Source organism: Trichomycterus rosablanca, chromosome 15 (assembly GCF_030014385.1).
Source record: "Trichomycterus rosablanca isolate fTriRos1 chromosome 15, fTriRos1.hap1, whole genome shotgun sequence".
Classification (NCBI taxonomy): Eukaryota; Metazoa; Chordata; class Actinopteri; order Siluriformes; family Trichomycteridae; genus Trichomycterus; species Trichomycterus rosablanca.
Window position 1 is genome coordinate 9,729,584 of NC_086002.1, and position 15,292 is coordinate 9,744,875.

At 40.0% G+C, this 15,292-nt stretch overlaps 1 protein-coding gene across 1 annotated transcript in view; it reads right to left on the reverse strand.

Moving 5' to 3' along the window:
* The window catches only part of klf12a (Kruppel like factor 12a), a 39,817-nt gene that overhangs the window by 12,359 nt on the left and 12,166 nt on the right, over positions 1 to 15,292 (reverse strand). The window contains exons 2-3 of the mRNA XM_063010578.1: positions 4,399 to 4,465; positions 1,467 to 2,007 (exon numbers count right to left, since the gene is read on the reverse strand). Of these exons, the coding sequence (XP_062866648.1) occupies positions 1,467 to 2,007; positions 4,399 to 4,464 (607 nt within the window). The 5' untranslated portion in view covers position 4,465. The remainder of the gene's footprint in view (positions 1 to 1,466; positions 2,008 to 4,398; positions 4,466 to 15,292) is intronic.

The window sequence follows — 15,292 nt, forward strand, 5'->3', positions numbered from 1 at the left end:
GAAAGTCTGTTGTACAAATGTAAGATCATCAGGGTTTAAAACAATGTATGTATGGATGCATTGTGTAGGTGTGTATAAACATCCAGCTTGACATTTGGCATTTTCTTCAAACCCATTTTATTTATAGCTACATTTTTAGAAAAATATGGTACAAGAGAGGTGAGGAACCTCGCTTGCTGCTGAGCCCATTATGAGCAGCACTTGTGCCCAGAAGCGGACAAGCCTTCCTGAGCAATAGTGAGAAACCATGTGTGAGCACAAGCGTACTGAAGGGCTATAAGTCTCTTCAGCTAGTCTCTTAAATGAGCCTTGAATAAACAGAGAAATGTTGAAGGCAATCTGTCTAATAATTACAGTGTGCAGAGGATTAAAAAGTGAATCCAATGTACCAGCTGACAATTTTCAAACTAAAATGCATATATATATATATATATACAGTATACAGTATATACAGTATATATACACTGATCAGCCATAACATTAAAATCACCTCCTTGTTTCTACACACACTGTCAATTTCATCAGCTCCACTTACCATATAGAAGCACTTTGTAGTTTTACAATTACTGACTGTAGTCCATCTGTTTCTCTACATACCTTTTTAGCCTGATTTCACCCTGTTCTTCAATGGTCAGGACCCCCACAGGACCACCACAGAGCAGGTATCATTTGGGTGGTGGATCATTCTCAGCACTGCAGTGACAATGACATGGTGGTGGTGTGTTAGTGTGTGTTGTGCTGGTATGAGTGGATCAGACACAGCAGCGCTGCTGGAGTTTTTAAATACCGTGTCCGCTCACTGTCCACTCTATTAGACACTCCTACCTAGTTGGTCCAACTTGTAGATTTAAAGTCAGAGACGATCGCTCATCTATTGCTGCTGTTTGAGTTGGTAATCTTCTAGAAACAGTGGTCACAGGATGCTGCCCACGGGGCGCTGTTGGTTGGATATTTTTGGTTGGTGGACTTTTTTCAGTCCAGCAGTGACAGTGAGCTGTTTAAAAAGTCCATCAGCATTGCTGTGTCTTATCCATTCATACCAGAACAACACACACTAACACACCACCACCATGTCAGTGTCATTGCAGTGCTGAGAATGATCCAACACCTAAATAATACCTGCTCTGTGGTGGTCCTGGGAGAGTTCTGACCATTGAAGAACAGCATCAAAGAGGGCTAACAAAGCATGCAGAGAAACAGATGGACTACAGTCAGTAATTGCAGAACTACAAAGTGCTTCTATATGGTAAGTGGAGCTGATAAAATGGACAGTGAGTGTAGAAACAAGGAGGTGGTTTTAATGTTATGGCTGTTCAGTATAGTTGTCTCCTAATAAACTGCAACTGAAACACAGGTGACACTGTCCACATATCTGCCAACAGTTATTTTGTACAGGAAACTTGATAAGCTACAGATAAAAGTCTGAAAGAGAAAGTATTTCTTTAAAGGTACACACACATTCTCACCTTTTCTGTGTATACTTTCTTCCAGCATGGGTGCCAATAGTCCTCGCGGTCCGAGTGATCCCACCCCAGTGTAGACCAGTGGCATGGGCTGTACCACCACAGGGACTCTGCGTGGCTGGATATGGATGGGGCTTGGGCATGGGGCCATAACATGGGGCATGTGCAGGAATGGCTGCCCCCTCCGAATGATAGAGGGTGGAGATGTCACCCTTGATGGAGACACCTTCAATCGTGGTACTGGAGTTATTACTGATGGGGGGGAGCAGGAAAGCAAGGAGGATGACGTGGAAGATAATGACGATGATGAAGGAGACTTGGTGGTGGTGAGTGGTGGGGAGCCTGGGGAGAAACGCACTACTGATGAGGGTGATGAAGAGGACGATGATAATGATGGTGATGACCGGGATCTGTTGGTTGAGAGGTCGACCGGCTCTGTCTGTGTCTGGAATAGGTCAGATGGAAACCTGTCGGGCAAATGAGTCCGGAACCTTCTGTCCATTACCAAGACGCCCATGTCTGCGTAACTGCGGATGTCAGGAGACTGTTGAGGTAAGAAGAAATGTATTTTAATACATATGGAGGGACTCAAAATAAAAGGGCACAGGTAGGGGCATAGTGACAGGTTATGTGAAGTGTTTTGAGACTTTGACTATACCATGTACAATCCCAATTAATTATATTGATAATTAACTCTAAAGTTTTAGACTTGACTCCTAATTTTTTATAAATTAGATTGGATGATTTATTGGTTTATGTGATGGTGATGATGATGTGTGATGTTTCTCTCTACTTTTTACTTTCTTTTGCCCTTGTCCCTCCCTACCTTGTTTTCTTCTTTCCACAAGTGCTCCTTGGCTCTTGATAGGCTGTCATTTTAAATAAGAACTTGTTCCTAATATCTTGCCTGGTAAATTAAAAGTAAATAATTCATTTTGGGATGAACACTGTTTTACATTTTAAAAATAACAAGAAATGTGTTTATTCGTAGGCTTGTATACTATTAATCGAAACACTACCTGGCACAGGTGCAGAAATTTAGGCACTCCTATGGTCCCCCACTGCACATGGGTGTTTCCTTGTTTTGAGCACCCAATTTTATTAAAAATGTTCTACATCACTACTATGTACTATAAATCCAGAGAATCATGTGACAAGTTTTGTGAACCAGCTTTGTCCTGTAAGGCAGCGGTTTTCAACCGTTTTCTCTCTTAGACGCCCCTGTGTTAAAAAAAGATTTCTGGGACCCCCTTGACACGGGTTATGACTTTATTCTTATGCTTTCAGTAAGGATGACAAAAGGAATCTTGTTCTTTCTCATGGGAAATTAGATGAATCCACATTAAATGTATATTAACTTGATATTTTCTCATTCTGGTTGATGTAGTAACTTCTGGTAAACCGGTAGCGGGATCTGCATCAACAACTGAATCGGAACCTTTTGTAGTCGCCGTCTGTTGACCTTTGTACTTTTGTGGTAGGCAAATCAAAGACCCAACTTAGGCTATAGGCAGTTTAAAACTGATCTATATGACATCACACGAAATCTCTCATATGCCAACAGCCTTTGAATTTACTAGTCCCATCACGTGTGATTATTATTATTATTATTTTTTATTACTCTCAATTAATTGCATAGTTAAGAACCACTGCTATAGGGCCAATAATAGTCAAATATTAGCATAGTACCGTATGTTATTAATACATGTTGGCAATATTTCAGTTGTTATTTCATTTATTTAATAAGTTTTTTTCCTACAAAATAGAGTCTTGTAAAAGGTTTAGTATTTGTGATTAATACTGTTTACAGAATCAAGTGCAGCTCTGAACATCTATTTAAAGCTATGAGAGCACCTTTTAAAAAATTTACCCCACCTTTAACAGCAATGCGAGTCTTTATGCGCCCTAATTTTCCACCGTGTTTCCTGTGGTTGGTCGGGTTGGAGGTTTCTCAACTCTCAACTGAAATGAAACTTATTTTGAAATCTTATATCTCGCTCTCGCACTCTCACTCTTGTCTAATTTCTTTCCTTCATCTTTCCTCTCCTCCTACACAGCCCCTGTCCCAAGCCCTTATCCGGTAAGAAGAAGGATGAGGGGGGTGGACTCCTCCCGTCTATTACCTCTTATTTTCCGAATGCGAATAGCTTCTGGTCAGGACAGTTTTAAAGGGGGGAGGAAAAGTTTCCAAGAAAATAGATGCTTTGGCGCAGAACCTACTCAAACAGCATGTGTACGCTTCATTGGTTGCTCTGCTATTGCGCACTTCAAACGTGGGACTTTGTAGCCCCCGCGCACAGACCTCATGCAAACAACACAGATAGTCTGATAAGAGCTGGAAAGAGGACAGTGTAGGAAAGGGGGTTGGTCATTGCACACTGTCCTAATTCTGCAGTGTGTTCTTTGGTCTTTAAACATTAACCAAATGGTAACCAACAACAATAATGGTTGAGAGAGAAAGAAAAAGCTAAAAGCAGATAGTGTCCTGCCTTAAAAAAACTTTTCTTTAAAAAGTTTCTGCACTTTTAAAACTCTGTTTATTAAGAATTTCAAAAATAAATGACATCACTTTTCTACAAAGTCACCTTCAGATGCATTGTTCCCAGCATTGTACCAACTTTTAATGCCATCCACAAAAAATGTTTTTGGTTGAGCGCGTAGCCACTGATGCACATCACATCATCATCACATGAAAATCTTCTTTCCCTTAAAGCTTCTTTGAGCGTTCCAAAAAGGTGGAAATCAGATGGTGCTAAATCCGGACTATAAGCTCTCTCTGTCTCTCAGACACGACCAATCACTACTCCTCCCGCCCTCACTGTTTCCAAGGAAAATATAAAAGTGTGGAAACTTTTTAAAGATCCCTCGTATGTCACTATAATGACGATGCAAAATGTGAATCATGATAGTAAACTAACTGATATTGGTGGCTTACCCGACGCTGTGCTTGCACAGGCTCTGCTCTGACCCGCAGGACAGGCATCCCGTCCAGCATCAACATCCTGATCAGAACACAGAAGAGACAAAAGATTCATTCATTGGGCATATAAAGAACAGAGACAAAAAGTTATGTAAATTTTATACTAAAAGACTGTAAATTCTTGACCCAGTAGGACTAATGAAAAGTAATGAAATGTTAAAATCAATATATGTGTACATTTTAAATCATGTAGCATGTAAAGCCTATTTCAACTATTTAAGCTACTTAAACACTCTACAAAGTAGATGCTGAGGAAGTCTACATGTTCTACATGTAAAATATTGGTGATGGAAGGTGCTTATTATAAACAATAATGCATTTTTATCTTATGTGCAACTTCATTAGCAGTTTTAATCAGGAGTGCATGTGGCATAGCTCATAAACCACCAATTTGGCATCATATAACACACCTTCAGCATAATATACTGGCAGATATGATGTAATTTTTGTATCACATAGTGCTTTGCTGGTAAGGAGGCTGTGCTAATCCAGGAACACTGTGATGCAACTTGATTATCAGTATAAACATACAGTACATACAAAAATACAGTATTTTAACATTTGCTTTGGCTTTCTGGGGGATTAAGTTCTTCAAAAAAATAAAGTAAAAATTCAATACTAAAATCTTATTTACAAAAGTATTCAGACCTTTGCTGTGCCACACAAGTTGTGGTCAGGTGCAATCCTGTTTGCTTTAATTAAACCAGAGATGGGTCTAGAACTCAACTGAAGCCCACCGGTCGCTATTTGAATTTACTGGACAACCTGGGTGTATAAGGGCCCACAATTTGCACTGCATTGTCAGAACAAAAGCCAAGCCATTAAGTCCAAAAGTCCAAGGAACTGTCTGTGGATCGCTGTGATCGATTTTTGAGCATTCCTAGGACCACAGAGGAAGCTTGGCACAACCTCAAAACTCCCGACATTTGGCTGTCCAGAGCATTCAGACAAAAAGGCATTGGTTATTGAGGTATCCAATGTTCACACTAAAAGAGATTCAAATGTCCTCCTCTGAGATTGAAGAACCTGTTGGACAAACAGTTGGACAGGCTGGGTGGCAAAACAGAATGCCAAACTTTTTGGGCAGCAAATACAGTGTCTGGTGAAAAACAGGCACCTCATATCCCCTAAGAACTGAGGAATGGTTAAATGCAGACAAAAACAAAAACATCCTTGAAGAACATCCTTTAGAGCAGTGGTCCCCAACCTTTTTTGCACCACGGACCGATTTTATATAAGATATAATTTCACGGACCAACGGGGTGGGGGGATTTAAAATAGAATAACTATTCTGCTCACAAATTAGCTTTTTTCGCTACGACAAGACACTGCTCCAACCTATGGGTGATTAGAAACAATAACACCCATTAAAAAGTAGTGTTTTCATTGCTGATGTAGCGATCTCTAAGTATTTATTCTTTCTGTGCGGCCCGGTAATAGATGACCCACAGACCGGTACCGGTCCGCGGCCCGGTGGTTGGAGACCACTGCTTTAGAGTACAATGTCACATATGAGCAAACATTCACTTTTTTATACAACAGTGACCTAAAGCATACAGCCAAAACAACACTAGAGTGGCTTTAAGATGTGTCTGAATGTCACTGAGTGACCCAGCCAAAGTCCAATCCAACAAACATCAGTGGTAGGACCTGTAGATGGCAATTCACTAATACGTGACATCCAATCTGAAAGTGCTTGAAGAGATCTTCCAAGAAGAATGGGAGAACTTGCCCAAATTCTGATGCACAAAGCTTTCAAGAAGACTTAGAGTCTTACTTGTGGCTAAAGGACCTTCTACAGAGAACTAAAATGAGTCTGAATCATTTTGTCAATAACAAATTGGTGAATACAAATATTAATTATATCCATTTACAATTAAACTTGTAACACAAGGTGCAAGAGTCAAGGGGTCTGAATACTTTCTGAATTCACTGTATATACATTCAGCTTTATCCTGACAAACAGGGAAGCATCTCTAGTTTCTTGTTAATCTTGTTGCCTGTTATTCATGTAACATCTGCCATGCAGACTTAGGCCATGCTGGGAAAAGTGCCAGCTTGGGCAAGGAGTCTCAAATTGAAGAGAAGTACAAATGAATGTCAGGAAAAACTTTGAACACAAAAAAGGAAGTAATTTAATGATAATCAGTGTCGAGAGGCACAGTGGTACAGCTGGTTGAGTGGGTGCTGGGTTTTATGGGTTTAGAGTGGGTTTAATTCTTGCATCCAGGCAGTGGTTGTAAGAAATTTTACATGTTATTTTGCATTTTAACTAATTTTTAGCTTGCTTCTAACAGAGTGCACAAAGGATAATGTATTGTTGACTTGATGCTAGTGTTTATGGTGAAATAAATAAAGATAAAGTTTACTCATAAAAAAACACCTGCTAGCTAATGCTAGGTTAACATATAAATTACTGTAAGCTTGCCAGAAATAGCTAAGTAAGCAAGTAGTTAATTAAGTTGGGTTATCTACTGTAATAGTTAAACTTGGCTAAGTCATCTGGTGGTTTACGTAGGCTGTTAGCTAATGGTTAATTAACTAAACTAGCATGCTAAAGAAGATTAAAGCATCTAACAGTAATGTTTGTTAAGAAAAAAAAATACTAATTTTGGAAGATTAAGGGAAACAACAAGGTACACTGATCAACCATAACATTAAAACCACCTCCTACACTCACTGTCCATTTGATCAGCTTCACTTACCATATAGAAGCACTTTGTAGTTCTACAATTACTGACTGTAGTCCATCTGTTTCTCTGCATGCTTTCTGCTACATCTCACTGTCACTGCTCAACTGACAATAGTCCACCAACCAAAAATATCCAGCCAACAGCGCCCCGTAGGCGGCGTCCTGTGACCACTGATGAAGGTCTAGAAGATGACCAACTCAAACAGCAGCAATAGATGAGAGATCGTCTCTGACTTTACATTTACAAGGTGGACCAACTAGGTAGGAGTGTCTAATAGGGTGGATAGTGAGTGGACACGGTTTTTAAAAACTCCAGCAGTGCTGCTGTGTCTGATCCACTCATACCAGCACAACACACACTAACACACCACCACCATGTTAGTGTCACTGCAGTGCTGATAATGATCCACCACCTAAATAACACCTACTCTGTGGGGGTCCTGTCCATTAAAGAACAGGGTGAAAGCAGTCTAAAAAGATATGTAGAGAAACAGATGGACTACGGTCAGTAATTGTAGAACTACAAAGTGCTTCAATATGGTAAGTGGAGCTGATAAAGTAGACAGTCAGTGTAGAAACGATGTGGTTTTAATGCTATGGTTGAAAGGTGTATAATGGCATACTGTAAGTATTTGTATTTTATGTGAGTTTTTATATTACCAAATACTTTTTACTTCTGTTAACTACATACAATATGTTCTACTCACAACATTAAAACACATTTTTACTCTAGAATTAAACCAAAATGTCTATTTAAATAATAGGATTGTCAGTCGATACCAAAATTAATTAGGCTTAAGCACAGAATTGAAGGTACAGTGAGTGATCATCTGTACCACCGTTGCGTTTTTGTGCTTTGGGAAACAGACGGCCTGTGGTAAAACACTAATCTCATCACTAACATGTTAACCAAAGAGATTTGACAGAGGAGGATCAGGTTCTAGATTTAAATTCTATTAGCCAGCTCTGCTAATTTAGCTAATGTAAAATGGCAGTTTATAATGAATGTTTAAGTTATTAAATCAGCTCCAGTGATATTATATATAGACTTATTATCTGTATAGCTGTGTGCTTAAGCATATTAAAGAACCAATTTAGTTAATGCAGCATATTACAGTCAATCTAATTGCAAAAAGACAGAGTGAAGCTGTTAGCTTTTTAGCTTCCCTGCAATTAGCCCTTCAGAATGTGTGCTACACTCGTTGTGTTTGCTTATAAAGCAGATCTTTATTATTTATTATTTTTATAATACGTGGGGCTTTGTATACCCACCCTTTTCTCAATGTTGACAGGCTAACCAAGATGGTTGATGAAAATGAATGAATTAAAGGAGGATTTTTAAATGAATTTAGATTTTTTTTTCTCAATACATTGTTTATAATTGTAACTTGTTTTTAATTCTTTTTGTTTGTTTATGCATTTTCCCCCTTTTCTCTCCCGACTGTTTTTTAGTGCGTCCAATTGCCCAATTGCGTCATGCTTCCTCTCCACTAATGCCGACCCCCGCTCTGATTTGAGCAGACTGAAGCTAACCCACACCCCCTCCGACACGTGGGCAGCAGCCATATGCATTTTGTCACCCACACTATGCGAGTGCATATATGTGAATCAGCCTTGTGTATAGAGACACACCCTGATCCGCACTCAGCCAGCAGAGGTCGTAGTGCATCAGTTACAAGGAGTCCCTATCCGGCTTAATACCCCACCACTATATGAACAACAGGCCAATCGTTGTCATGTGGCCGTTCAGCCCAGCCGGATGGCAGAGCTGAGATTCGATGCGATGCATTCGAGATCCCAGCTCTGGTGCGCTAGCGTGTGTTTTTACTGGCCCGTTTGGAGATGGTTCTAAACCAACTTTAGGACAAAATTTAATGTTTTTCTATTATAAAATTCCATAACATGATAGGAGCATGCACCTAGCTTTAGCTATCCACTTGCAAAATCACAGACCACACCTTCAGCAGGCAAAGAACTGACCTTGTAGAGTATATGAATAGACTTCATGCTGGTCATCGTTGCCACATTATGTGTTCAAAAAACTGATTACATGAAATTTTTGCATTTTTTGTTTCACATCTGCAAACACAAGTCACTGATAGCTTAGCATAAATAGACTCAGTTAAATTTGTCTGGATTTTGTGGCTCAGTAAAGACCCAGAGCAGAAACTTGCCGACTTCTCTGACCTCTGCTGACCTGGATTTGGTTGTTTGTTGGTGAATTTGTATGTGTGTGTATGCGAGTGCAGCCGAGCAGACAGGATGCTGAAGGAACAGGGTGGGTCTTGGGTGGCTGCGCACTAATTATAATTCCATGATCCGAGTTCCTGAAAGTGTATATGTTGGAATTTAGCAACCAAGAAACCAACTTTAATTGGACCAGAATGACTCGTAATGCATGTCAAGTGCATATTCACCAGAGAGATGGAACTGTTATGCAGCTTGTAAAACCTCAGGCCAACCATCAGCAGCCTCCCTGCCTTTATACAGTAGATCAACACAGGAACCGTATGTTACACAGCTGTGCCTCAGTAACACCTCATACTAGTTCTATGAGGCTTGAATGCACCCCTGAGCATCAATAAATCCCCAAACTAAGGGTTTGTTGCCATGTCCAGGCACTGTGAGGGTTCAGTAACTGGCTCTTAGCATTACTCACTCATGCAGCATGCCAATTCTGACACTGTAATGATTACATATGGCTGGGCAGATCTGCACTAATGGGAAGTGAATAGCGGTAGTTGGGATCAATGAAAGGTTGAGGTTTAGATCTGTACTGGAGTTAAATAGCCAATGTGGGTAGGGGAGATTTTCTTTGGCGGACGTTTTGATGAGGGAGAGGCTTTGGTGAAAGAACTGCTGGCCAAAATCAACCTCATCCAGAATGAGGCATGACATTTCAGATTAAGGATGGACGACATCCACTTGGTAGGGGATCAGGAGGCTATATCATCGAAGCAGGCATGGTGTGGATGGGGTAAAGTCTATGTAAAGAAACACCTCACAAAGAATTAGGTAATGGTCTGACGAAATAAAGTTTGCCAGGAGAATAAGAAACAGTACCTGAATAACGTACAAACCCCATTTTCAAAAAATTGTAAAATGCACTTAAAAGAAGAATCTGTGATTTGTTAATTATTTTGAATCTTTTAAACTTTTTTAGTGAATCCGGATGGCAGAGCTGAGATTTGATACGATGCATTCGAGATCCCAGCTCTGGTGCGCTAGCGTGTGTTTTTACTGCTGCTACTACTGTGCTGCTACTACTACTGATTCTTTTGAATCTTTATTTAACTGAATAAAAGAGAAAAAAGATTTTTAATGTTTTTACTGATCACATTTTATGTATTTTGCAAACATATTTAGAATCTGATGCATGCAATACACTCCTTGTTGTCTTAAAGCAACAAGAGTTCTTTTCTGTGTGAAGTTTGCATGTTCTCCCTGCGTCCCTGAGGGTTTCCTTAGGGTGCTTTAATATCCACTCACAAGTCCAAAGACATGCAGTGAGGCCAATTGGAGCTACTAGAAATTGCCCTAAGTATGAATGTGTGTTTGCCCTGTCATAGACTGGCGATCTGTCTGGGGTGTTTCCTGCCTTTCGCCCAGTGACTTAGACCCACCACGACCCTGACCAGGATAAGGTAATGGTAAAGCAGACAATGAATGAATAATAATATCTAATCCAACCTCCTGGCAGGCTGTGCACTATAACTCTTTTAATGAATCATTAATGAATCATTTTAATGAATTATTTTTGTTAATTGTCGATCAACAATTATTATATAAAATTTCAAGTGTGTATCCAAGTGTGTCTGTATTTTAATGCTTCTTTTGTCTTTGTTGACCTGTCTGAAGGGTTGCTTTTTCATATCGTAGCACAAGTCCCGGCTCCCCCAAAGCTGGCAGCAAGTGTTGCACATACAATGTTTTCATCCATTTATATTCTAGGATTACACATAATCCCACTCTGCAAAACTCACAGGCAGAAAATTAATTGCACTAGTCATCTTTTGGCCCAGATGCAGCATATGACCCAAAAAGCAGTGATTCATCAGTTCTGGACTGTGTTTTGTACGTTTTATCAGAGTGCATGACCATTTCAGGTCAGCACAACTTCCTTCCACATGCTGCTTTACCAATAACTAGCTGCACAAACACCGCTGACTCCACCTCTTCTTGGTTCTCGTCATCCTGTAAATGACGACATTAATAAAAGTGACACTGTCCTGTTCATCTGACAGCTGCAGGCTGGAGTGTTTTTCTCACGTTGCTAACACTGATCAGCAGCTAGTGTGTATGTTAATGGGAAACAATTATTTAACCACTTTGCTGGCTATTATACTTATATTATTATACTTAAAAATTTCTATCAGGTATATACACAAATCAGGCATAACATTATGACCACAGAGCAGGTATTATTTAGGTGTTGGATCATTCTCAGCACTGCAGTGACACTGACATGGTGGTGGTGTGTTAGTGTGTGTTGTGCTGGTATGAGTGGATAAGACACAGCAATGCTGATGGAGTTTGAAAACACCTCACTGTCACTGCTGGACTAAGAATAGTTCACCAACCAAAAATATCAAGCCAACAGTGCCCTGTGGGCAGCGTCCTGTGACCACTGATGAAGGTCTAGAAGATGACCAACTCAAACAGCAGCAATAGATGAGTGATCGTCTCTGACTTTACATCTACAAGGTGAACCAACTAGGTAGGAGTGTCTAATAGAGTGGGCAGTGATTGGACACATGTCTGGTCAGTCCTTTAGCACCAGTAGTGAGCTAGTATATTTGGTATTGTATAAGTGGACCTGAGCACCCAGCTGGAGGTATAATATATATTTTATAAATGTGATTTAAGACATCTGTGAGCAATTGGTGTGGTAAAACTCTTAAACTCAATAATTAGGGTTGCTGTTCACATACATTTGATTTTAAAGTGATTTTCAATAGATAAATTACATCTCTGCTGCATCATATACTGTCCTTCATTTTTTCTTGTATATACTGAACAACTGAAGCAGCAAGTGGTCTGGATCTTATAATCGTCAGACTAGAGATCTGGATCTCATTTTCCTAATCTAAGAGCAAGACCATCCTGGCCTCTAGTGAACCTACTGACTTCACGTTGATCTACCCAGAGATCGACTTTAATCTCCAACCAGACCCCAAGCCGTCTGATCTGGGTGATGGTGACAGATAACAGAGATGTCTTCCTGCCTCAGATCCATCTGCAGGAACACAGCCCTCTCCTGCTGGATTCTCCTGCTTTGCGTAATCAGAGCTCACCAAAAAACCCAGAGTGACTTCAGACTTTCCATTTCAGCGCTGCTAGTTTTCGTTGGCAGACGACTCCAGTCGGATGGGGGCTGCTGCCGGGCAGAGCCAGGTCGTTGCTGAGCCTCAAAGTCTGTGTGTGTGTGTGTGTGTAGAGGTGCACTAATACACTGTCTGTTTTCAACGGGAGGGTATCAGTTACATCCAAGAAATAACTGGAAAGGCACTTTGACTCAACCGATAACAAAAACAATCAGAGGAAGACGTGTAAACATCTCAGTTTTAGTCTTTGTTGTGTTTAAAGACTTACTGAAGAATTTCATCAAAAATCTCAATTGAGAGGGACTTCCAGATACACCCACCATCCACTTGTAAACACTTGAGGGTTCAATTCTGGTTAAATGCTGAATTTTAGAGTAAACCTACCCATGACATCCATTGTTGCTAAGATTCCATGCCTCATTCTCGCTAATGGGGCGCAAACATTATAACGGTTCTGTTGTTTTTGTATTGTGATGGGAAGGGTCATGAAACAAAGAAGCCATTCAGTTTGCTGTTCTTGCTTTAGTTTACATGTGCACCAAATAAAAGGGCTGGGACTGAATCCTGAAAGAGTCGATTCTTTATTCGATTCAGAGTAGAGAGTCAACTCTGTAGCTTTGGTTCTACAGATATATTGTTTTTAACATTGTTATTAAGCTAAATAACTTAAGAAAGCACTGAAGAACTCACTGACCTTTATTTGTGCCAGGTTAGTCAGATTATTAAATGTTTACCTAGCTAGAGTTGCCCCAGTTTCCTGTAACTTCTGTTATTGTTTTTTGTCCTATTTGCTCCCAATCTAGTTATTTGTAATTCCCCTCTTTGAAATCTTGTCCCTAGTACCGCTCCCCCATGTTGGCCGAGGAAGGCTGAGACTATCACTCGCCCTCGGACACGTACATAGTCGCTGGACACATCCTTTTACCTGCCCACAACAAAATCTCATAGACAGCTGCATAGTCTTTGAGGAAACAAGGAGACTGGACAGCAGAGGGAATAAATGTACAGCGGCAATAAAGAGGCAAAGCCAATCATGCCTGTGTGAGCACCCAGCCGGGTTTAAACTTAAGAGCTCGAGATCTCAGTGGTTGTGGGATAGCTACTAGAATCCCAGCTTCTTGATCAGTATAACATATCCAGCTAACCAAGGTGGCTGACTAGCATAACCAGATTAGAGTTGACTCAATTGATCTAAACCCTCTAAAACAAGCTATGACCAGCTGAGATGTTTATTAGCAATGTAACTAGCTAGTGTAAAGTAGTGGTTAGTCCACACTGGACCCTCACAAACAAACATATAGAGCCCATATAAAATATCCCATATATATCCAGTGTGGATCGCCCGGATAATTTTTGGTCAACTTGATGGTTATTACCTTGCTAATAAAGCGCCAACAATCAAAAGCAACTGATGATGAGCAAATTGTAATGGCCCAATTCAGTCCAATGGGCCTCTACTGGTCCAGTCCAGACTGGAGATAAATAGTTACTGTTTGACTACTAATATTTGTTAGCTGCTAGTCATATATTATGCTAGAAAATGTTAAACTTTCAGCCTCTGGTTAGTTGCCATTTTGTTCCACGCCACTTTATTTGATAGGGGACTCGTAAATGTTGAGGCTCACATCCAGACAGCAGGCCAATCATGCTCCTTTGGCGTCCTCATTGCTCCCGATCAATAAATGACTAAACGACCTAAAATAAACATTAATGTGTATTAAACGTTACCCCAAAATGTTTGGAATGATGAAGACTGTAACATTGTAATAATTGTGAATACAATAATAAATGAGCATATTCTGGAGCGTAAAATGGCTTTATGTCGCTATACAAATATCTTCTAATGTTACACCAAAAGTATTCTCCAAATAGTCCTTGCTCACAGTCCAAAACACTACATAAATATTTAAGAGATTTACTAAGTTGCTCCTGAAATGAAGCTTCTGCACTCTCAATGTTGCTCTCCCCAAAGGCAAGCTAGCCAAAACACACTCCTTCACACATCTGTTATTGATACGAGGGATGGCCTGAACACCCCGGCTTCTCTATACACAGACAACATATGACCAGGTCAAGCTTACTGGAGGAAAAATGACTTTTATAAAATGCAAACTGCCTGTCAAACCAACGTTGACGTAGGAAAAGAAATGACTTTTTCTTTTAAATCAGAGCTGACAGGATGTGTTCCAGACTGCCACAAAAAATGTCACAAGGCTGTCTTTCCTGTTATGCCAACGGCTGATCGAAACCTTGATTAAGATACAGTGTCTATAAATTCTACCACACCTACATGTGAGACCAAAAGGTATAACCAGAGGGCAACACCACAAGCTGAGAGAAATCTATTTAAATGTAATTGAGTAACACTAATGTAAAGTGGTGGCTTGACACCTGACTATTGAAATTGTATTGAAAACCTTGACATTGAGCTGGTCACCATGAGTGCTGCCATAAAAACCCAAAAATATCATTCTTCCAAAGAGGGGTGGTTAAGTTGGAATTTGCTACCTCTGACATTTGGTTGGCTATATTTACGTGTACATTGACTGTATTGGTGTAATACATTCACACAGAATTGATTGTGCTTATACACATAACACTATTTACTGAAAGAGCTAGCTAGCAAGTGTTGTCTTTAGAGTAGTAGGCAAATGAATAAGCTAGCTAAAGATGTTAAGCAATTTGAAAGCAAATACATTAGTATTAGTACAATACATAGCATTAGTATTAATGGTTTATCACATGATGAGTCTCGGTCATTTCAAAAGCGTTCAGATAGCTAGGCTAAATTGCCAGAACAAAGGGCTAAGTGTAGCTTCTGTGCTAAACAACT